Source organism: Periplaneta americana, chromosome 13 (assembly GCF_040183065.1).
Source record: "Periplaneta americana isolate PAMFEO1 chromosome 13, P.americana_PAMFEO1_priV1, whole genome shotgun sequence".
NCBI lineage: Eukaryota > Metazoa > Arthropoda > Insecta > Blattodea > Blattidae > Periplaneta > Periplaneta americana.
Window position 1 is genome coordinate 147,501,995 of NC_091129.1, and position 25,851 is coordinate 147,527,845.

Consider the following 25,851-nt stretch of genomic DNA (forward strand, 5'->3'; position numbering starts at 1 on the left):
CAGATATCCTACTAATTGGAACATGTGTTCTGTAGTAGTGAATTTCTTAAATAAATAAATTAAGCCTATTAGTCCTACTATATAATACTGTATATTGAATTTATTAACATAGTGTTATATTTACTCTGTAATTTGCCAATTACAGCTACATTTCAACTCTTTTTAATTTATTTTTATTTGGTATTTTTCATATCTATATCTGTGTCTTTTATTTAGGTAGTATCTGTTTGTTTTTTTTTTTTCATTTTTAATTTGTAATTACACTTGTATCTTGCATTTGTATCTGTTTTATCTCATTTTTCATGTTATATGCAATTCTACGTTTTTTTTTAAAATATCAACTGTCTATTGTAATTGGGGCTTTGCCCTGTTATAGACATAAATAAATAAATAACGATCAATTTGGCTGAAAATAAGTATGCCGAAAGGAAAGAATTTTTCTGAAGAACGACTTTGAGAGCTTGTTTTAAGGCATAAAGACATCGTAGAAAACAGGCAATTGTCTATTAAAGGCACTAAAATATCAACAACTGTGGTCTTGCGAAAATGATATCGCTTCTTAAATTCCAGTTCACTATACATTTCCAGAGGATTCTCCATGTCTCTAATATACCCTTTTGGGACACGTATTTCGTTCAACAAACTCCACAAAATCCTCAAAATCATTCTCGGTATCCATTTTGAAAATGAGTGGTCACTTAAGGGCACAGATCAGTTCACTTAAGTAATCACTCATTATGTGAATGAGGAACAACTATGAATTAGAAATGGGTATAAGTAACCACTTAAGGGTTCACTCATTTATAAGTGATGACTATGAATTCCGCCCTTTATGAAACATGCATATTTTCACAAATTCACTTCCATTATAATAACAAGGGACAGGTAATTCCAGTAAAAATAAAGCATTACACGAATAATGAATAGCATTTCAATTTATTTGAAGCAATATATTTACTGTTTGTATACACATTTTTTTCTCTCCTGATTTAATATTTTTTTTTACATTAAATTTTACTTCAGTTTAAAGATTTTATGGGAGTACAAACCATTAGCAACATAGTGAGAAATAATATTAGAATTTTTTATTCCTTAATGAGGTGACACTTGACTAGTTCTGGTTTCGAAGGCAGTTACTGAACTTCGGATTTACACTCCCACAAGATTTCTTCTTCTTTTTTTCTTTTTTTAATTTCAGAAATTCAATGTTCTTTAATTTTTTTTTTTCATAAAAATTAGAATCCAAATTTCTTCAACATTAACTTCAGTTTCTACAAATTCAGTTCTACAAAGTTTCTGGCCATTTGTAGACAGTATGTTCAAAGCAAACAATATTTCACTGTCCTTTAATCTCATCTCGGAAGGATGAAATCTTTCAAAACATTAGACTTATCACAGATTAATTTATTAAAAATTACAAAAAACAGTTTTCACAATAATTTCCCGATAATATGCCATTTTAACATACTGCATACAATACGTAATTATGTAGTATATATTCACTTGTCTTCAGTCACAGAAGTAAGAGAGAAACAGTCTTGGTTCAGATTATTCTAGTCTCATTGTTGTGTCAGAGTTGATGATAATATTAATCCATGTTTCTTCCACAACAGTATCAAGATCCTTCATCGAAGCTGGATCTGGGAAGTCAATCAATATGTTGAGAACTAAAAAATCCAAAACTTATCGGGCCTCGATTCAGTCAAATGCACATAATAAATACTATGTTTCTGCACTAATCTTTTTTACAAGATGGATCGTCTTTCCATATTTCGAAGTATTATTATTTACAGATAAGGAGAGAAAGTCTTCAGAGCACCAAGTGGTATCAAAACAATATACAAATAAAAAATCTCAAGATATTAAATGGAGAATTGATTTGGTTTCACATTTATTGCAGGATTTATTTACCTTCAGTCGTTGAATTTAATACAGTGAATATTTATTGTACTCAGCTGTTAATTTCTCTCGTATAGAGATCAGCTGCCCACCTTCTCTTGAACTGTTGTAAATATATTTAATTCAGTCATATTCTCCTGTATGTCGGTTACAAGAGTCCTATTGGCTTTACCACACTTGCCTCCCAACATTATGGCGGCAATTGTTATGTGCTAGAGCATAGTCGAGGTCTATAGTCACACATATCAAGTCGTGCCTTTTATTTCATCTTATAATTGTCAAGGTACACATGGAAGGAAAAAGACCTGTGTCAAATTTGTATACTGTATAAACTGGGAATTACTACTCATTAATCACATACCTGTATTTTAAATTATGGAAAGCGTCTTTATAAACATACTTACCACATTCTGCAATGTGAAAGTCTCGAATAACTTAACTAGACTACAAGAAAAATGTTTATTACACAAACAATAAAAACATAACACAAAAATAGTCTTGGAAATATTCCCGCAAATTGATCTTCAAATCTGACACAGGCCTCGGGCGGGGTGTTTGAAGAGTAAGAACTGTGAAGCGGACTCATTAGAATGCTTTGACGAGGAAAATAACGTAACCTAAATGGCTGACCAGACAGGAGACGAACATTATACTTCATATTTCAATTGAAGCTAGCAAGAATAAGAGAAAATATATATATAACAAAATGAACACTAAATGAATCCTGCACTAGTCTGTCTAGGTAGAAGAATAATTTGTTTTGTTCACCTTTTAATTTATTTTTTAAGAAACATTATCTCAACATGATATGATTCTGATCAATATCAAAGCCGAATCATGTTCACCACATTCTACCAAATCATTTTTTGAAGGTAAGCCAAACATTCCTTCCTTTTTTTTTTAGATTTTTTATACCAACAATCTTACCACCTTTCATCTCAGCAGGAATTCATAATGAGGTGAAGTTATTTCTATATCAAGGGGAGAGGATGGGGCAAAAGTCGTTGCCTTAGCATTTCCCTGTATAGAATATCCATTCAAAGTCTGACATAGCACTAACCACAACCACCCTATCTGGAGTGGAAAATAGGATTTAAACTTGACTTAATTTTAACCGTTGGTATGGTATCTACTATAGATGAGCTACTATTACAAGTTATCAAGTACTTTACAGTTACAGCGAAGGTGACTTGATAACAAGCCAGACTATAAAGAAATTACTCAGGTTTGTCTGGTTTTCTAAATACAATCAGTGAACATTTCAGTAACCTGCGTACAGCAAGGTGACAAGAATCCATCAAACACTGACTGCACAGGCAACCTTTTCTTACTCATCATTCTGTTTACTTGTAATTAAGAGAAAACTAAACTCTGGTAGATCATCTTGCAGATATCTTTACCATTCCACGTAACAGACACACAAAGTCCGATAATAGTAAAACTTGATATGAATGGATGGAAATTTTAAAGTTAATGGATATCAATACTTACTTTGGTGTTTTTAATGATAAATACGAATGTGCATGTTTCACGCTGTCATTTTACCATACGAATGTGTATGTTTCAGGCTGTCATTTTACCAATCAAAGGAAACCGCGTTCTTTTTATCTTTTTTTATCACCCTTGGATCACTGCCTTTTTAAAATCGTTGTTAGTTTTCTCTTATTACTGATAATATATTTCTTCTTATACTTCCACTTCTTGAAGGGATATTTTAGTCTTTTCTTTGATAAATTAAACTCCTACGTAAGCAGCGACTAGCCCATGGGCATAAATCGGCCAGACGCTGAACAGGCTGTTCAGAATTGGAATCCACCCATAGGAACACTCTGATCTGCATTGAACTGATACTGTTGTGCATCTTGATCAACTGAAGGAGCAACTCGTGAATCTTCCTCTTCACTACCAAAGTAATGCTCAATGATATCAAAAGCTTTCTGATAAATTTCCATGTTTTCATGAGACTGCAGAAATTCTATCTTGTCGAGACCTGAAAAATAATTATGCAAAACTACAGTATTGACTTTCATACAGTAATTTATAATTACTTGTTGTTCCTGTTTGCTACCTTCTCTTGTTAATTTATAGAAAATAAGGTTTTCAGACAAATATAGTATTTTATTTCTCTAACAGCTATAAAATTTTTGTTTAAAGAAGTTTTCAATTGGAAGCGTAATTCTGTACATAATCACCTTTTTATAGTAAAATGAAGTTTCTTTTTTGCTTGTTTCGCAATGGTAAAACAATGTTAATTTTTAAGAAATTAGAATTTTTGTCGGAAGAAGTTTTTGATGGAGGCATAATTATGTAAAATAATTTCTCTGATAAAATCTTTTTAGGGTGATGTACCATCATTTGTCATGTTGAATGAATAAATAAAAATAGCGAAATTCGTTTTTCTTTTTGCAGCATCATTATACTCTGCAGCACTGCTACTTACAGACCTGTTACTAAATCCACGTATTACTCTGTGAAGAGATTTATTAAATCTACGTACTTAGACTTTAACAAACAAAATTTGATAACTCAATCCCAAGGGAAAAAATGGAACTCTCTGCATCAAAATCCACAATTAATTCCCGATTTACCACGAAAATCGTCTGTAGCTGCGTTTAGATTGGCAACAGGCCATGATTGTTTGGCCAAACACCTGCATAGAATTGGAATATATCAGTCCCCTAACTGCCCATTGTGCAACTCAAACCAAGAAATGGATTCGGAACACCTCAAAATCTGTGCTTCAGTGGCTGGTCATGATAATATCTTTGAAAAATATTGGAGTGCAAGAGGTCAAATGACTTTATTGTCAAATGCCTGGCATTAGAAAACAACAACATACTCTCTCCTTATACATAGTATGATGAGAAATTAACAGTAAAACGAAATGTTGAGAAAATATCTACACTATTTACCAATAAATGTATCATATTGACATGAACATTATAACTTATTAGACATATCTGTTCAGTATTTCAAATCCTAGATCCAAAATTGTCTACTAATACAGTACATTTCATATTCCCCACAACCATACCCCACAGGGAGTCCAGTGCAGACAATTATTCATTCACATATTAACTGCTGTCTAAATATAAAGGTGACCATCAATTGCATTATACAGGGTGAAAAGTATGGAATATTGCTAATACAGATCTTGTATTATGATAACACATTTGGGGTAGAGGGGAAGAGAGATAAACAGAAGTTTGCAATGCTTTTTAATGCTCTGATGCCCATGACTATGATAAGTCATTTGAAATTTCCTGTCACGTACCGTCAGAGATATAATAATAAAAGAACTGTTACTTCTTAAATTTTAATTTCATAAAAAAAAAAAATTATACACAAGTTGTTGGAGATAAACCTACAATATGATACCAGTGTTCGAAAGAAAGTTATTCAGGCATACAGGGTGTGACAGTAAAGTTTTTTTTTTAATGATACTCTACATTAAAAAAAAAATGTTATGTTTTATTTAACGACGCTCGCAACTGCAAAGGTTATATCAGCATCGCCGGATGTGCCAGAATTTTGTCCCGCAGGAGTTCTTTTACATGCCAGTAAATCTACTGACATGAGCCTGTCGCATTTAAGCACACTTAAATGCCATCGACCTGGCCCGAGATCGAACCCGCAACCTCGGGCATAGAAGGCCAGTGCTATACCAACTCACCAACCAGGTCGACTCTACATTAAAATTTACATATTCCGAATATTCATTACATTTTACATATGAATGTGTAGAAATTTGCTCTATTCATTCATTTCATGTTTATTTATTAAACTTGTTTTGTGGACTTCAAACTTGAAATAAATGAGTATGTAAAATCATGTTGAGTAGTCCATAAAAATAAACAAAACACTATGACTAACCAAACTTTACTACAAATGCTCAAAATGAGAACCACTCACAGCCAAACAATATCCCACGAGCTATTCCATCTCAAATCGACTGAAATATAGAGAAAATTGACATTACAATTTCTAAATACAATGAAACTTTTTTTGTACGTAGAGAACTGTGATACAATGCTTTGTGCAAAGTTTGAGGCATCAGAACTTCATAATGTTTAAATTAAAAATATTTAAATTTATCGTATTTTCATAAAATTAGCAAATTTAAACTGTTGTAGCTCTGAAACCCTTTCACCCAATGATCAAAATCATGGTTTATTTTGATGCTGAGAAATTAAAGTTTATATTGACATATGAACAGATTTTCTTACTTTTTATGGAAATGGAGAAATTTAGATTTTTCCTCATTAAGACGGCTTTGCCACCAAAAAAATATTTTAAAAATATATAGTTAGATTCCGCATTGAAAGTACAAATAAACACATATTTTTTACTGATGGTATGTTGATATGAAAGTATTGAAAATATCAAATAAAGAAAATAAATAGTACACGCGTGAACTAACCAGCTGACTGTGAGACGGGACCTAGCCGAGACAAGCAAGGCCAGGAGACAAACACGTGATGTTTCGTCTAGTAGCGCATAGCTGGGCTAGCTTTATTACAAGTTTTCATAAACACAGGAGTAAAATGACGCCCAACGCTCGCTTATCTTCAGCTCTCGGCCAGTGCCTGCAGTACTGCGCCGTTCAAGTCTAGGCGTGTGAAAATAATTTATTTAATATCCTCGAAACTTATTGGCGTACTACTAAGCAAACAATGCCGAATTCCTCTTAATAATGCAAGGTTTTTTCTAAATATTTTTTTACATTTTTACAAATGGCCAAAACGCCTAAAAGCAAGTAAAATCAGATTATCTGTCTCTCTGTGTACAATAAAAATAAGGATTACTTCTTATCATAAACTACCAAATGTCAGCTTCAGAATAAGCTCCCGTTCAATGTTCTACAGTAAATGGTTGCAGAGTTCTGAGCGCTGAAAGAGGCTTGTTTTTATAAAATACGCTAAATTTGCCGCTCAATAATACGAAAACCGTTTGACTTTCGATAGTATATTTTTGCAAATGCACTCTCCTCAGCACCTTCTATAAATAGGGGAAAAATTAGAGTATAAAAAAATGCGAGGTTTTTTACTGATCGATTTCATATGGAATAGCCCATCACTCTCTGTTTCCGTGATAGACTGGAACATTGTTTGGCTGTGAATGGTCCTCATTTTGAGCATCTGATGTAAAGTTTGGTCAGTCATAGTGTTTTGTTTATTTTTACGGCCTACTCAACATGATTTTACATACGTACTTATTTTTTCTCAAGTTTGAAGTCAATGAAACAATAAATAGTTAAAACACATCAAATGGGTAAAATTTTTACACATTTACACGTAAAATTTAATGGAGATTCGGAATATGCAAATTTTAATATAGGATGCCATTTACCAAAATTACTGAGAATAATCACACGTAAAGGATACAGTCTCATATACAATAGAAAATAGCACTTAGGACATGCAACAGTATGAACAACCTAGTTCAATAAAGCAGTGTTAATTCTACTTTCAACTCACCATAGCACTCCTCAATTAGCACAGCATATGGATTGATACTCCCATGTGTTTTTGCATCCTGATCTCCTAGCCTCAAAATATTTTCTAAGCCATTAAGAGCAACTTGAACGATCTTCGCATCCATAACTGTCAGAAGGTCACAAAGAGGAGGAATACAACCTTGATCAACCAGATATCGTATTTGTTCAGCTGTTCCTCCTGATGTAGCATTGGTTATTGCCCATGCTGCCTCCTTCCGAGTTTTGAATTCAGCTTTCCCAAGTATGTCAATAAGAACAGGGAAAATATTTGCATCAATTACTGACTGAAATATAAAATGACAGAAAGAAAGACGTAAGATCTCTTGTAATGAAATTTTACACAACTTTAACAAATACAGTAGAAACTCGATTATCCAGACTAATTGGAACCAGGGGTCGTCCGGATAATCAAAATCAAAATTTTAAATCAATATAACAAGAATTTCAAAATGCTACATAAACTTTATTGCAATGCATGTACAGTACATGAACAGTAATAAAATAAACGTACTGTACAACAAAACGTTTATGAACAATTACAGTATGAAGTCTCAAAGCTTGAAATCTAGCCTGGTTAGAAGAAATAGCTAATTTTCTTTTGCTGGATAGTCTTCATCTTTTTTGCGAGGGTCAGCCGCTTCACAGAAGTAAACAAGCGACTATCACTCCCTTTCTCTCCCATTTACGTAACACATCAACATACAGTACAGTAGTAAGAGAGAGAGAGAGAAAAAAAAAAGATGGGGTCTTCGCATCCAGATAATCGAGTTTCTACTGTACGAAATATTAATACTTGTAGAATAATTCTAGATTTGTGTCTTTCTGGTATGGATCTAATAGGGTCTACTTCATATAATTCTCAAGTTAAGGTACTACATATTTTATATGCGAGTCTACATATCATTTTTATAGTGGTCACCAAAAGTTCAAGACATATCCCTTTAAAAAACTCCCTCAACAAAATGTGGCATGCCCATGAATACTCTTAATTCATAGTTAAAAAAAGTACATTCTTCTGTGAACATGTACTTTTTTAACTATGAATTAATAGTAAAAAAGATCTTCTCTATAAAACTTTATATTATGATTAACTATTAACTATAATTATATATATATAGTAATTGTATGAATGTATATATTTGTCTTCAAGCAATATACCTTTCGGTGAGGCGGCACTTCACATTATTAGTATACAGTGTCGTCTTCCCGTTTTACACGCCTCTCGTACAAGTCAATTGGGACATTACTTATTTTTAATTTATAATTGCAATTCTTCCACTAGTCTTTTCTTGTCTTTCATCAATTCTTCCTCTACTTTACTCCTAACCCATCATTATACCAAAAATACTGTAACCCCCTCACTCTACTTCTCTAATTATTTGCACTTTACACTACTCCCTTTTCCACATAGCTACTTTTTAGGTCTTAGTTTTCTTCTCTCACGATTTATTTCCCCTCCATACCATTTCCTTAAGTCATACTGTTTTTTCACCTTGCTTTCCCCTCTTCCTTCATCACTGCTCCCTGAACTATCTCCTACTTGCGTTACTCTACTTCTAGTCAGCCTCGATTTACATCTTAGTTCCTTCACCCGCTTCGGAATTGCTAATATACAGTAATTATAATTATGATCAAAAGGAGAATTATATTGGGAGGTAAGCAGTGGAGTAACAGAGGTCAAGGTGTAAGTATCGTGCAATGGCTGAATGGCACTAAGATAAAGTCTGATGAACAATCCCCTCGAGACACTCATTGTACTGAGCCTTCTGCCTGGGACAGAGATTACCAGGTAATGTCTGATTATCAGTGTAAAGTGTTGGTCTCTTAACAGGGCACAGTCTCTTAAAGAGACACCTTCACCTTTTGCAGGGCCATCAGTATGCAGAGGAAATATCCCACATTTTGTGTGGATGTGAATATTTCTCTGCTCTCAGATTCGAACATTTCTTATAAGTTCTTGAAACCTCTTTCTCAAACATCACTGAGGCGCATCATTGTTTTTACAGTGCCTTTCACGTATGAGTTGGCCGCTCGGCATGCCATGGCAGAGTGTGATCTGACTTGCAGCTCCTCGACCTTGGCTTACTTTTGTCCATTCCTCAGTCTTACCCAAGCTTGTGTCGAGTTCGAAAGTGATTGAGTGTCTACGTGTTACAAGTGTTTTGGATTTTGTGTTGCAATAATGCCACGAGACAAGTACACATTACAGCATCTGTAATTGTTAGTGGTTTCAGTTTCATAAATATTTTATCCAACTGCTCGGGAGTGAGAGTTCTGGTTACCACAGCCAGATCTGCTATGTGACTGGCCAATTTGTACGTGAAAAACATTGTATTATTTCAACCAATGGCTCGATAAACACATAATTGACCTTAGGTTGCAGTAGGGGAGAAGTGGGTACAGTAAGACAGGGAGAACAGTGAGACAGTTTTTATTAGATGATAAATTTTAATGTTGAGATGTTGGTAACAGTGGCGTTGTATGTTGCATGAGTAAAGTAACAGTATTTTCATACTCGATTTGATTCTAGTTATAAAGGTTAGTGATGAAAAACTAATTCGTAATTTTTCACTCTAGAAGTAAAATTTTGGCTTGTGTTTAATGAAGGTTATATTAGATATACAAATGAGATATAAATATGAATGTTTTGTTACCTAATACTATGGTATTTGAGATTATGTTTGGCAAGGTTTCGTCTTTCTTGTTTTAATTTTGAAGTGATGGCGTCATTTTTAAATGAACTATGCGTAAAGGGAACAGTGAGACATGCCATTGAAGGGTACACTGAGACGTCTCACTGTTCCCATGTACCAATGATTTGCAAAAACAAACTGTACTTATATTACATTTACCAGTAACTAACATTAAAAATGAACATACTAGTAACCAATTTAGGAACTGTAGCTTAAAATAATGGATACATTACATTTTAATGGTTTCATAAATAAAAAAATTATTCACAAAATTTAATCAATCAATCTTCTTAATGTATTCAGCTGTTTGCTGACAACATAAAGTCCACTATAGTCTATTCAGTTGTTGTTTTTCACGAGAAATGAGGGGTATTTTGATCGGTGTTCATTATAGATGCCTGTTGCTAGTAGCCAGAGGTGGGGAAAAAATTCACAAAATTTAAGAAAATGTTAAAAAATAATAAAGAATTACATTAAATTCTTATAATTATAAGCTTTGTTGTCACCAAAAATTCATTTAATTTTTTCGCAAAAGTTTGAAATGCCATGGGAAATTCATTTTTCCAAAAGTTCCAGATGTTTCAATGGTTTCGAAGACAGACATAAAAATGATTCTAAATAAGCCTACAGAACATGTAAAGATAAAGAGACAGCAAGTTTTTGTTTTCTTTTGAAATAAATGTAAAACATTTCAATGTCCGTTAATAGACACTGTGGTGTCTCACTGTACCCTCCTGAATGGGAACAGTGAGACATTTGCATTTTTTGACAAACACGTATTGTATATTATGTCCTTTATCTATTAACATGTTTATGTATTATTATACTCCATGTTTTAATGTATATTTATGCTCGACCATGCCGAAATGTAGTAATTATACACCTGGTAGCAGACCTTTAATGCATGTCATTAAAGTACACCTACTCATTAAAGGTCAGGTCTTTCAGCCAATGACGACTCAGGTTACAACTGTTCAGCCAATGACAGGTCAGCTTTCTACCGTTATAAAACCGTAAGTATCGATTATTCTCGGATATGCAATCGAAAGAGAATTAGCGAAAAGTCATGGAGGCTGGAAATCCAATACTGTCGCAGAAGGTTATGTTCTGTTACTATAATAATTAGCGTTAATTGTAAATAATATTCAAATAAATCCAATTTGTCATCTCGTTTTTCAATGTCTAATTTTATTTCAATGTTATCTCTGTAAGTTCTTATGGCCTAGCAAGGTCAAGGTGGACATCTGTTCCTCGGGAAAAATCAATACTTTCGCGTCTGCGCACATCTCACAAAATACGGGACATTGCTCCAGGTCAGATAAAATAAAATTAATAATATCAAGTTAGAAATATGGTCGAGCATAAAAAGTCGTATGAAACTCGCCTATAATGGTAATTAAGAAGCTCGTATGAAAATTATGAAACTCGCTTGCGCTCATTTCATAAATATCCATACTCACTTCTTAATTACCTTCATTATAGGCTCGTTGGATAATGTACTATTCTATTGCACTTGATTTTAAAAATACTTGAATTATCACTTGCATACATATGTCTTAATATTTTGTGTCTCACTGTACCCACTACTCCCCTACACGATGAGTTGCACCATTCTTTCTTCACAAATACAAATACAACATTAACATATTTCTTATAACTTGTGTTCTGTTTCCAGGCAGAACTTGTAGAACTAACCTGAATCTGTTGCCTATTTCCAGCTGTAATATTAGATATTGTCCAGCAGGCTTCTTTCCTAATAGATTCCTTTGGTGATGCTAAGAGGTGCAGCAGGCACGGCAATGCTGAACAGTTGAGAATAACTTGAGTCTGTACATCATCTCCAGTCACTATGTTGCCCACAGCTCTCAAAGCTGCTGACACCACGTTGTGTTGGTTGTGCCTGTCATGAAAAGACAGTATGTTCTTTCAAATCACCACAAAATAATTCTGCATAATTAGAGTAAATCAACAATCTTGCCAAAGAAGTTCAAGCATGTCTTCCTTAGATTATAAAAGCAGGTTTCCTCATAACTTCAAATGTGACTAAAAATAACATCATATAAGATGGATGATTACAATTGGGCGAAATATCTTAAAGATCAGACATTAAAAATCTGAGAGAGTAAGTAGCCATTTTGAATATCTCTAGAACTCACTGTGTGACTTTGATTTAACTCAGCAACTAGTCACAGGGCATGCGTGAACAGTCACTCCACAATGAGACTACTGGGTTGGCAATGAAAAGCCATTTAGTACTGTGTGACTATCACAGTCACAATACTGAGCAAGTAAATCAGCATATCTGCAACAAATTTTGTTTCCAACTTCGGCATTCATCTACGGAAACTCTTCAAATGATTAGAAGAGCTTCTGTGGATGATTCAATGAGTGAAGACCAAATAATAATAATAATAATAATAATAATAATAATAATAATAATAATAATAATAATAATAATAATAATAATAATATAATCATAATAATAATAATTTATTTATTTATTTATTGATATTTATGTGCTGGACAACAGCCATAGGCCAATAAAAGTCCAGCACAGTGATACAAATAATGCAATAAAATGAACAACTATGGTACACATTACATAATAGAGATAACAACAAAAAAGAACAAGGTTTACAATGATTAGTTTACAAGGATTAATACTATTATATTTTAAGGAAAAGAGTTGATTCACACAAAAGTATTACCAAAATGTGTAGAAAGATAATGCAATTAATATTAACAAAGACATTGCCATGTCCTAATACTTCTATACATTGAATGGATCGAAATCGCCTACATGTAAGTTAGCATGTTTAATACATCTGGAGACCGGCGAGGAAGATTTAGAATTTCTAATATAGAAGAGTTTGTGATGTCTCATGTCCTTCATAGGAATACGAAGGCTGACACTATTTAAGAAAGATTGACTATTAATGTCACCTTTAAGGACCTTGCATAAGAATAAGTAATCGAGATCATGACGTCTGGCATACAGGCTTCGACATTTAAAGTGCTCGCATTTTTGATCATAGTTATACTCAGAGCTATTAGGCAGGAATCGGTAAGAACATAATGAAATAAATTTCCTTTGAATATTTTCAAGTTTAGCCGAATCAGAATTAGTAATAGAGTTCCAAACTACAGATGCATATTCGAGTTTCGATCTCACTAATGTATAGTATAGTATTAAAAGAGAGTCAGGTGTTGAAAAAGAATAAGTAATTGACCGAATTATTCCTAACATTCTTATTGCATGGTTATAAATATAATCAATGTGAGTGTGAAAATATAATTTATTGTCAATTAATACACCAAGGTCTCTAATACAATCTTTTCTGTTAATTAATAAATTTTTTAGGTGATAGTTATATTTTATAATAATAATAATAATAATAATAATAATAATAATAATAATAATAAATAATAAATAATAATAAATAATAATAAATAATAATAATAAATAATAGATAATAAATAATAATAATAATAATAATAATAATAATAATAATAATAATAATAATAATAATAATAATATGGTACCGACACTTTAAGGATGATATTCTTCACTGTAAGTGTTACCGGTAATTAATTTAATGCCTGTGCTGAAAGTCTATGGTCTATAGAGACTGAAATGGGAATTTCTGACAGTCTGAAATGAGGTATGCATGGTGGCACCTCAAACCCTAAATGTTGAAGAAATTCCAAGGAAACAGACAATGACGATAAAATAAAAAAATACGGAAAACAATGCAATTAAAAAATATTAAGCATTTAGAATGAAATTCATAAAATTGGAAGCAGAAAGCAGTTATATTGGTTCATTGGCTACTCGAGTCACTTAAGACAAATACCAACGATTTTCAAATTAGGATTGCAAAATATTTAAGTAACTGTCATAGTGGTTATTGCAATGTACACATGGACAATTATATTTTTTTTTAAAGAAGAAGCATAGAACTACAAAAAACTGAAGAGGATTAGATATAGGTAACCAATGATAAACTTCCCAACTTATTTAACACAAAATATGAGATGTATTTGTGAAGTTGAATAAAAACCCAACAACAAAACCAAGTAAATTAAGAAAATTGCAGCCGAATTTACAACTAAAATATTTCTAAGAATAGGGGAAAGTTTCATAACACGAACATTAAAGTAGCTAATATGATAGCAGAAAAAATTAAGAAAATTGAAAAATGAAATCATATTGCCAATACATAATATAGTTAAAAAAAAAAAAGTAAAGTAAATCGTCTGGCACTACAGCACATGAAGAACCAAGACCGACCAGCTGGCTGCTGGTCTCACGTCCACATGCCGAAGGAGAGGTAGACGATCATCCAACCAGAATGAAGGTATCATGTGGTTAGCATGATGATCCCCCCAGTCATTACAGCTGGTTTACGAAACCAGATTTTCGCTACCTATTGTACCTCCTCAAGTGCATCACAATGCTGGATGGGCACCGGTCCATACAATCATACAATGGCCGAAATTTCATGAGAAAATTTCTTCCCCCATGAAGACTCGAACTAGCGTAACACAAGTCCAAGACAGAATGCCTTAGATCACGATGCCACAGTGCGGGACAGAATATAGTTAAAGAAACTGTTAATAAGTGAAGAAAGTTTGATTATAGCGTCCAAAACAACAACAACAACCACCATCACCAGAGCACATACATGATTTGCAAAAAAACTTGATAGAGCTATAAGAGAGAATGTTTCATTGTAGCTTACAATGAATATGTAGAGAGACAGAATATGTTCACAGAACAAGTACACTACAGTATTTACAAATCTTTTGGATTAAAAATGAAAACAGAAAATGGTATGAAAAAAGCTAAGCTATGTGTCAACAAGTGAAGGTGCACAAAAACAACAATCTGGAATCAATCAGTATATGAGCTATTCCATCTCAAGTCAACTGAAATATAAGAGAAAATTGACCTTACAATTTCTAAATACAATGAAATTTTTTTTGTACGTAGAGAACTGTGATACAATGCTTTGTGCAAAGTTTGAGGCATCAGAACTTCATAGTGTTTAAATTTAAAATATTTAAATTTATCGTATTTTCATAAAATTAGCAACTTTAAACTGTTGTGGCTCCGAAACCCTTTCACCTAATGATCAAAATCATGGTTTATTTTGATGCTGAGAAATTAAAGTTTATATTGAGATATAAACAGATTTTCTTACTTTTTATGGAAATGGAGAAATTTAGATTTTTCCTCATTAAGACGGCTTTGGTTAGGAAAAAATATTTTAAAAATATATAGTTAGATTCCAGTTTGAAAGTACAAATAAACACATATTTTTTACTGATGGTATGTTGATAAGAAAGTATTGAAAATATCAAATAAAGAAAATAAATAGTATGTGTGTGAACTAACCAGCTGACTGTGAGACGGGAGCTAGCCGAGGGAAGCAAGGCCAGGAGACATAAACACGTGATGTGTCGTCTAGCAGTCATGGCTAGCTTTATCACAAGTTTTCATAAACACAGGAGTAAAATGACGCCCAATGCTCGCTTATCTTCAGCTCTCGGCCAGTGCCTGCGGTACTGCACCGTTCAAGTCTAGGCGTGTGAAAATAATGTATTTAATACCCTCGAAACTTATTGCTGTACCACTAAGCAAACAATGCCGAATCCCTCTTAATAATGCAAGGTTTTTTCTCAATATTTTTTTACATTTTTACAAAAGGCCAAAATGCCTAAAAGCAAGTAAAATCACATTATCTGTCTCTCTGTGTACAATAAAAATAAGGATTACTTCTTAACATAACCTACCAAATGTCAGCTTCAAAATAAGCTCTTGTTCAATGTTCTGCAGCAAATGGTTCCAGAGTTCTGAGTGCTGAAAGAGGCTTGTTTTTATAAAATATGCTAAATTTGTCGCTCAATAATACGAAAACCGTTTGACTTTCGATAGTATATTTTTGAAAATGCACTCCCCTCAGCACCTTGTGTAAGTATGGAAAAAATTAGAGTATAAAAAAATGCGAAGATTTTTCTGATCGATTTCATATGGAATAGCCCATACACAAACAGAGATGTAACTTTCAGTAACTATAACACAGTAAAAAGAGTGACACAAAGGTGATACATACTTCCTTCACATAACGTTTTGCACATTTTACAATTTGGTTCCTCTAACATATCGTATCATTGAAGAAGATCACGTGTCAGTATCGTGGTCAAAGGCATGAAGCCTGGAATTGTTTTAGACAAAGTGCTGGTCCGAATCTTAGGGAAGGAATTTTTTCATAAAATTTCGACCAGTGTACAGGACATAGGATGGATTTTTTCCTTAGTTTAAACTTAAGGAGCACAATTTCGACTAATATAAAACTTTTTAAAATAACATGCCAAGATGAGTGAATATTTATAATCACAAAAATGAAAGGTACTTACATAAGAAGTTCAACCAATCGCCTACAAACACCAGCATCAATTACAGCTTGAATCTTGTCATTTGGTCCGTCTGAGAGGTATGAAAGAGCCCAGCATGCATCAGCCAGGACATCAGCATCTGAGTGGAACAATAGGCGGGACAGCACAGGCAGGCATGGACAAACTTTTGGAAATTCAGGAGGCGGATTCTTTCCACGACACAGATTTGACAAAGCCCACACAGCATTGCGGGTCATTGAGAGGCGCGTTGATTTGCTCAGGAGTCTGTGAAATGTAAATATTATAAAAATCTGGAAATTAATATATACCAATTATGTATTTCATTAACAAATATCAATTATAATGGTAACTAAATCAATAAATAATAACAAATTTATAGAGATTTACAGTATGCATATTATTTGTAGGATAATATATTTCATCAAGAACTTGAGAATATTAATATTTTCTGTTATTACAAATAATTGTTTTAATCAGTGTTTGGTTAGAGTAGAAGTCCTATATGCCACATTAATTTAGGCCCTAATTGGTTTTCAAAATCTTGACATAAAATCATCAACTACAACCTGCCTAGTTTCTACTAATATGACAATGTTGAATTCCATTTCTGAAGTGATGGCACCTGTAAAGCAGAATCCATTACCGGATGAAAGATGAGAATGGTAATTAGCAGAGGTGGATTTTAACATGGTATGGCCAGTAAATTTCATTTAGAGTACTATCAGAGACAGGATTTTATTTTTATGTTACGTAAATCTATGACACAGAACCTCAGCTTTTCTTTTCTTCTGAAGGAAGTCATACTAAGATTTTATGAAGCTAGGTTTGCATATGCAAACTTGGGATCTGATCCAATGGCGAGCACAGTAATCACCTGATTGCTGTGGCTTACTTCCTTTTTTTACATAGATAAGTAAGGAAATGAAGCTAGTACATATTCTGTAACTAACTTTAGATTTTATTATTACTATTTAATACGAGAAAAATTCGTACCGGCACCGGGAATCGAACCCAGGACCTCTCAGCTCTGCGTGCTGAGCGCTCTTTCCAACTGAGCTATGCCGGGACACGACACACGGCGCCGGCTGAACCCCTCTCGTAATGCTTTTTATGGCCTTACTACCTGCATTTGAGATGATACACGTCATATATGCCGGCGCATATTTAAATGACTTTATGGCCATATTCAACATCAGTTTGTGAAAACTGCTAACAGTTAATACATTACATATTCATTATGAGGTCTCGCCCACCTCATTGAATGTTACACGACTACTATGAAGTAGCCAATGTGTATTGTTACTATTTAATACGAGAAAAATTCGTACCGGCACTGGGAATCGAACCCAGGACCTCTCAGCTCTGCGCGCTGAGCGCTCTTTCCAACTGACCTATACCGGGACACGACACATGGCGCCGGCTGAACCCCTCTCCTAATGCTTTTTATGGCCTTACTACCTGCATTTGAGATGATACAAGTCATATATGCAGGAGCGCATATTTAAATGACTTTATGGCCATATTCAACATCAGTTTGTGAAAACTGCTAACAGTTAATACATTACATATTCATTATGAGGTCTCCCCCACCTCACTGAATGTTACACGACTACTATGAAGTAGCCAATGTGTATTATTACTATTTAATACGAGAAAAATTCGTACCGGCACCGGGAATCGAACCCAGGACCTCTCAGCTCTGTGCGCTGAGCGCTCTTTCCAACTGACCTATACCGGGACACGACACATGGCGCCGGCTGAACCCCTCTCCTAATGCTTTTTATGGCCTTACTACCTGCATTTGAGATGATACAAGTCATATATGCAGGAGCGCATATTTAAATGACTTTATGGCCATATTCAACATCAGTTTGTGAAAACTGCTAACAGTTAATACATTACATATTCATTATGAGGTCTCCCCCACCTCACTGAATGTTACACGACTACTATGAAGTAGCCAATGTGTATTATTACTATTTAATACGAGAAAAATTCGTACCGGCACCGGGAATCGAACCCAGGACCTCTCAGCTCTGCGCGCTGAGCGCTCTTTCCAACTGAGCTAAGCTGGGACACGACACATGGCACCGGCATATATGACGTGTATCGTCTCAAATGCAGGTAGTAAGGCCGTAAAAAGCATTACGAGAGGGGTTCAGCCGGCGCTGTGTGTCGTGTCCCGGCATAGCTCAGTTGGAAAGAGCGCTTAGCGCGCAGAGCTGAGAGGTCCTGGGTTCGATTCCCGGTGCCAGTACGAATTTTTCTCGTATTAAATAGTAATAGTACACATTGGTTACTTCATAGTAGTTGTGTAATATTCAATGAGGTGGGCGAGACCTCATAATGAATATGTAATGTATTTAGATTTTATGTTTTTAATATAAATAATCACAAAACAGAGTTCTAACAAGTGCACAATATTATTTCTTACATTAATTTATATTATTTCATTTAAGGCACTAGTCAACTGTTGTTTACCAAAGTTACGTTCATTTAGACTATACAGTTTCTATTTACAGACTTCAAGCTTAAGAATTTTCCTCCAACTACTGCAGCTAGTTGCTAGCAAGGAGAACGTGTCAACATGTTTACAATGCTTTCAAACCGAATGTTCAGAGTAAGAATCGTTAGAGTAATCTTGACTTAAAAACTAAAAGGGAGAAAATCATTAGGGGGCTTCATGAAGAGAAGGAAAGAAAAATTTTTGTAGACTGTAAGTGTTCATTTAGGATTATAAAAGAAGAAGAAGATGACGACTACCACTTAAGAATAACAATATTCCGTCATTTTTTAAATATGTCCACCAGGGGCGAATGCTAGTCACGAAAGTTAGGCTTGCTCTTTTATTCATAGGGGAAGATGGGAGGATATAATAATTCATAATTAATAAAAATAATCAGACCCACACAAATAATTTATTTTTTAATTATGAAATCATTATGAGTCATGGATCATATTCGCTTATCAGATGTAGAAGTTCGATATAATATAACAAACATGGCCAACAAAACAGTTTATTTAGTTTCTTTCGACCCTGCCAACCAATGCATATTGTTGTATTGAGCTGCACTGAACGAGCACACGTATTCTCTATAATGTCTGTCTTCTTTTGAATAGTCCTTTGGGAAAATGGATTTAATAATGTTTCAATAACACACAATTCCGAACTCATTGCAATACTTTAAATTAATGTTTAAGAATTAATAATACATGCAGCAGCTAACACATACATTCCGCTCATACAATTACATTGCACTCGCAAATCACAGCACATTCCCGCTGTCAATACTGGTCTGTGTAACGTTAAATAGTCGCTGGTGTAGCTCCTGGACCAGAGCTTCAAACAACACACAATAGAAGCATGTGCGCCTAGGACGGACTAAGGAGGAAGGCACTTGCACGCGCATCATATTCTCGCTAATTCTACGTCTTTCCTGTAGCTCCGAGAAACGAGCAAGCGTTGCGATACTTGCGGTGTGCAACCTGCGGATGGTATTACGCCTATACAGTATTCCAAAAATCAAAATAAATTTTAATGTACGTAACTCCATTTTGAGAAATACACATTCTACGAAAATATTGGGCTTGCGCAGCAAGCATAGCATGCCCTGAGAAATCGCCCCTGATGTCCAATATAACACACATCTAATTTTTAACTTACTGGTCTATCCAACTCTTACAATTCTACAGCAACTGATATATCATTTTACATCATGACGAAATAAATATTGTTCAAACAGCTCTTTAAATATCTTGTTGACAACATACATGTTCATAATGCACAACTGCAAGTGGTACTCACTAGAAATTGAAAGACAGCAAAAAATGACGCATTATGCCGAATGCAATTTCTTTTACACCCACAACAAATTTCACATTACTGGTAATGAGCAATATGTAAATTTTATTATTATTATCAGTATATAAATATAAAATAACTCACAGTTACATATTATTGGTGTTCTGATGTTGAAGGGCAGACTCTGCTATTTTTTTGTAAAATCATATCACAGATTGATTTGTGGCAGCAATCCTCAGCAGGTTTTCCAGGTTGACATTGGTGAGATGAGATCTGTGTTTACACTTTATAACTTTATCTTTCACGTCACAAACATATGATGATCCAAAAACAAGCAACATTTTATACGCACATGACACCAAAATTTCCGGAACTGTTTTCCAAAATTCTGAAACAGTATTAATTTTTTTTCTTTTCTTGAAAAAATGCCTTTTAGTTCTGAATCTTGATGGAGGTCAACAAGTTCGTTTTTGAGATGTCTTACTTCAAATGCAGTTGTTACTGACCATGGATTTTCAACAAATTTGAATGGAATTTGAAACGAAACCAATAAATCTCATATTTAAGTCGTGACAAAGTGTAGTGAGCAATTCTATGAATTATTCAAAGTTTAGACTTTTCTCTGGGTTTTCATTAATAAAATTTTGAAAATATGGGAACTAATAAAATCATTATCTGTTTATTCTTCTGCATACATTTTCAACTTTTCTTCCAAAGAGAAAATTGCACTTGTCAACTGAGTAATATGTTTTGTTTTTCAAATTTGAAAATCATACAGTATTTCAGTTATATCAGCCAATGCAATATCAGGTTATTCATCTCATTCATTCAAGAGGAGACTGTTTTCATAACCAAGACTCTTCCCTTATTTCACCAACTCACCTGACTTAAAGTCATGGTATTGCACATTAAGTTCTTTAAAAAAAATCGATATGCTTTTAATTGTGCTAGCAGAGATTCGACTTAATAAAATCGCTGACTGAACAAAGTTTTCTGGATAGACGAAGCACACTTCCTTCTTAATGATGAAGTGGATACAAGTAATTGCAGAATTTGATCTGAAAGTGATCCCCAAGTTTTAATTCAACAATGTCTTATGATATGAAATTCACTATATGGTGTGGCTTCACTTCACAATAAATTTATTCATATTTCTTAGATAGAATAATAGACACTGTCACAGTAAATGGGGAGCACTACTACTGCATGCTACAGAACTTCGTCACTTCTAGGCTGAGGAATCATGATCTAAAAGCATATCTTCATACTTGATGGTGCTCTGTCCCACAGGCCACATCTACACTCCGCAAAACAATTACACAGGTCTTTGGTGATCGTGTCAGCAGTATGGCCTCCACAATCTCCAGATCTCAATTTGGCCGACTTTTGATTGTGGCATTACCTCAAGAAAAAACAGAGTTTTCGTGTCACACCCAACAATCTTACAGCAATTACAAGATGTTATCTCGCAAGAAATTAGGAATATTCCAAGACAATGAGTCAATTAAATAAAAATAAATAAACTCTTCTACTTGCAGAAATTTCAGTGATTACTTGGTGACAATTGCATAAACTTAAGTAAAAATGTGCAGTTTAGAGTTTAATGAATACTTGAAATGTTGGGATTAAAATTCAATAATTACTTGTATGATTTAATAATTACTTACACATTTTTCAGTTTGCTAAAGAGTTGACTTGAATGTTTGTTGTTAAGGAAACAACAACTTCTCTACCTATATATCACAAAAAGAGGTGGAAAAACAGAATAAATTCCAGTAATTCAAAGATGCTTCTGACATCTGAAAGAGGAAGTATCAACTTCTTAACACAGACTATTTTTACCTGACAGTGACGAATCAAGAGATGGAGCATTAAGTTTACAGCAGAAAATGAGTCCTCTGTTACGTTATTTAGCAAGACCATCTGCAATATATCACATCTAAATATAGGTATTTGTTCATTTGTTTATTCTGTAAACACTTAAAATTTTCCGGCTATTAAGGCCCCATACACGCAAAGACTTACTTGGAGGTAAGTCTGTACAGATTTATTTCTGGGAGGTGTGTCTGAATTAGATGATTGCCCATACATGCTCAGACTTACCTCCCAGATTTTTAGTTCACCAAGAAGACATAAGAGATAGTTGAGTATATCTATAGTTTCGCTGTTGTGTTATTAAAAATTATTTAATTTTCCATGGAAAATATTTACACATTTCCATAAATTCTAAGAGAAATGCATGATAAAAATTCCTTAAATCTGAATTTTCAAAGCTTGCCACCATTTCTCTACAAAGAACTGCAAAATGTACCAATGAAATCTTTACTAGATGCTTGCAGTATCATTTATTTCTATGTTTAATTTTTCTGTCACTTAATTTGAAGAGAGCTACAGCAAGAAAATTTCAAGTAGTCCTAGAAGTCTGAAGACTTACCTCAAGGCCAAAAGCCTCGATACTTTTTTGCCCACTCATGAGGAGACTTGCCTGTGGATTTAGGTTTGCACAGGCTTATCTCCAGGTAAGTTTTTAGCATATATATATATATGAAGACCTTTACTTATCAGTAATAATTTTCAGTGTCGAGTAATCACTTATAAGAGTTTACTGACTTCTATTCAACTGACCCACTGTTTGCAAAATGCTGTGCATGATGTCACAAAAAGAATGATGTTTGTTGAACAAGAGAATGGCAAATACATTTCCAATGGGTTTTTTTTTTTTCTGCGTCAAATATTAAAATATTTATAATGCTTTAAAGTTAGAAGTGGCTTTTGAATGATTTCATATTATTGTCTAACAATACTGTCTTTCTTATTAAAAACCGAACCTTTTTCTCGCCACTTTCAAAATATTTATAATACATAATTTCTGGTAGCTTCTGGAAAATGCAGTTGAAATTTACGAACACATTTTCTGTAGGACTATTTCATTAAAAGAAAAGACAGCCTGCAGTACTGGCTTCGAAGAACACACGTCATCTTATTTGACTAGTTCTGTAACTCTGGCAAAATCACACTCGATTGGTATTGGCGCTCATGAAACATCAGGAGGTTTGGACTCCACAGCAGTTATCGGTTTGTTTTGATGCAGAATGAATATATTTTTTTTCTATTCCGATACTACAGACATTAACATTTTCAGTCTTCTTCCTTGACTGTGACTTTTTCGGATATTTGCTTTCTAAATTTGGGTGCAAGGTATTTTAATGCCTATAAATTAAGATCCATGTATGGTGGGTCCCTATCACCACTGCATGGTGCGTCCTCAGGTTGCGGATAGAGGAGACGGCCTCCAGATATGGAGGGTAGCTGCGAATATATTGAATAAGTAGTCGTGGACAGCAGATAAGGGGTGATCCTCCAGCTTGGGGGTTGGGCAAAGGGCTAACAACCCATCACCGTAAAAAACAGCTTGTTACGAATCCCTACAATAAGCCCCGGAATAGGACTGATTCTCTGGCACGACCACAGCAAAGGAATAAGGTTTTGAGATTTGGCACTTGGAACGTAACTAGTCTTTATAGAACAGGAGGGGTAACATTAGTAGCAAAAGAACTAGCTAGATATAGAATAGACTTTGTGGGAGTACAAGAGGTTAGGTTAGATGGGAATGGCATATCACAAATAGGAGATTACTTGTTGTATTATGGGGAAGGAAACAATAATCACCAATTAGGAACAGGATTCTTTGTTCATAAAAGAATAAAATCAGCAGTAAAAAAGGTCGAATTTATCAGTGACAGGTTATCATATTTAGTACTTAAGCGTAGATGGTGCGACATCACAGTTATAAATGCTCACGCCCCTACAGAAGAGAAAGACGACCATATAAAGGATAGCTTCTATAAGGAATTGGAACATACTTTTGATCAGTTCCCTAGATATCACATGAAAATATTATTGGGGGATTTCAACACTAAAGTAGGACGGGAGGATATTTTTAGACCAACTATTGGAAAAGAGAGCCTACACGCAATTAGTAGTGACAATGGAGTTAGATTAGTCAACTTTGCCACATCGAAAAATTTAATTGTCAAAAGTACAACATTCCCCCATAAGGATATACATAAATATACTTGGACTTCTCCAGATGGATTGACACACAACCAAATAGATCACATCTTGATAGATAAACGGAGACATACTAGTATAGTAGATATTCGAACTTTCAGGGGTGCAGACTGTAATTCTGACCATTAGGTGCAGACTGTAATTCTGACCATTATTTGGTGATTGGAGAATTAAGAGAAAGATTATCAGTAGCCAAGCGAGTAGAGCAACAAGTTAATATTACTAAATTCAATATTTTGAAATTAAAGGACGAGGAAGCTAAGCAAAATTATCAGGTCGAAATTTCGAATAGGTTTGCCACTTTAGAAAGTTCCGACGAAGTTGAGAAAGAATTAGATGTTAATAGCATGTGGGAAAATATCAGAGATAGTATCAAAATTGCAGCTGAGAAGAGCATAGGTTATTATGAAACTAAGAAAAAGAAACCGTGGTTTGATGAAGATTGTTGCATGGTAGTAGAAAGAAAGAAACAGGCAAAATTGAAATTCTTACAGGATCCAGTTGAGGAGAAGAGAGATAATTATTTCAATGAAAGACAGGAAGCAAGTTGTACACTTAGGAATAAAAAGAGAGGTTACTTGAAGGAAAAACTGAATGAGGTAGAAACAAATAGTAAGAATAAAAACATTCGAGATTTATATAAGGGTATAAAGGAATTTAAGAACGGATATCAGCCAAGGGTAAGTGTGATCAAGGATGAGAATGGTGACTTGCTTGCAGACTCTCCATCAATCCTAAACAGATGGAAAAACTATTTTGCGCAACTACTAAATGTACATAGGCCAAATAGAAATGATCGGGACGAAATTGAAATACAAACTGCTGAGCCATTTATACCCGAACCCACGCTTTCAGAAGTCGAAATTGCGATAGAAAATCTGAAAAAGTACAAGTCTCCAGGTATCGATCAAATTCCAGCAGAATTAATACAAGAGGGTGGAAGTGCATTATATAGCGAAATTTATAAACTTGTACTTGCTATTTGGGAAAAGGAAATTGTACCAGAACAATGGAAGGAGTCCATAATTGTACCTATTTTTAAAAAGGGGGACAAAACCAACTGTGGTAACTTCTGAGGAATATCACTTTTGTTGACGTCGTACAAAATTTTGTCCAATATTCTTTTGAGAAGATTAACTCCGTACGTAGATGAAATTATTGGGGATCATCAGTGCGGTTTTCGGCGTAATAGATCGACTATTGATCAGATTTTTTGTATTCGACAGATAATGGAGAAAAAATGGGAGTATAAGGGTACAGTACATCAGTTATTCATAGATTTCAAAAAGGCATATGACTCGGTTAAGAGGGAAGTATTATATGATATTCTTATCGAATTTGGTATTCTCAAGGAACTAGTTCGATTAATTAAAATGTGTCTCAGTGAAACATACAGCAGAGTCCGTATAGGTCAGTTTCTATCTGATGTTTTTCCAATTCACTGCGGGCTAAAGCAGGGAGATGCACTA

General features: G+C 34.2%; 1 protein-coding gene across 1 annotated transcript in view; it reads right to left on the bottom strand.

Moving 5' to 3' along the window:
- Positions 1-908: 908 nt before the first annotated feature.
- Positions 909-25,851, bottom strand: part of Kap-alpha1 (karyopherin alpha1) — a 37,478-nt gene continuing 12,535 nt past the window's right edge. The window contains exons 5-8 of the mRNA XM_069844441.1: positions 16,510-16,773; positions 11,785-11,989; positions 7,377-7,680; positions 909-3,889 (exon numbers count right to left, since the gene is read on the bottom strand). Coding sequence (XP_069700542.1) covers positions 3,699-3,889; positions 7,377-7,680; positions 11,785-11,989; positions 16,510-16,773 — 964 coding nt within the window. The 3' untranslated portion in view covers positions 909-3,698. The remainder of the gene's footprint in view (positions 3,890-7,376; positions 7,681-11,784; positions 11,990-16,509; positions 16,774-25,851) is intronic.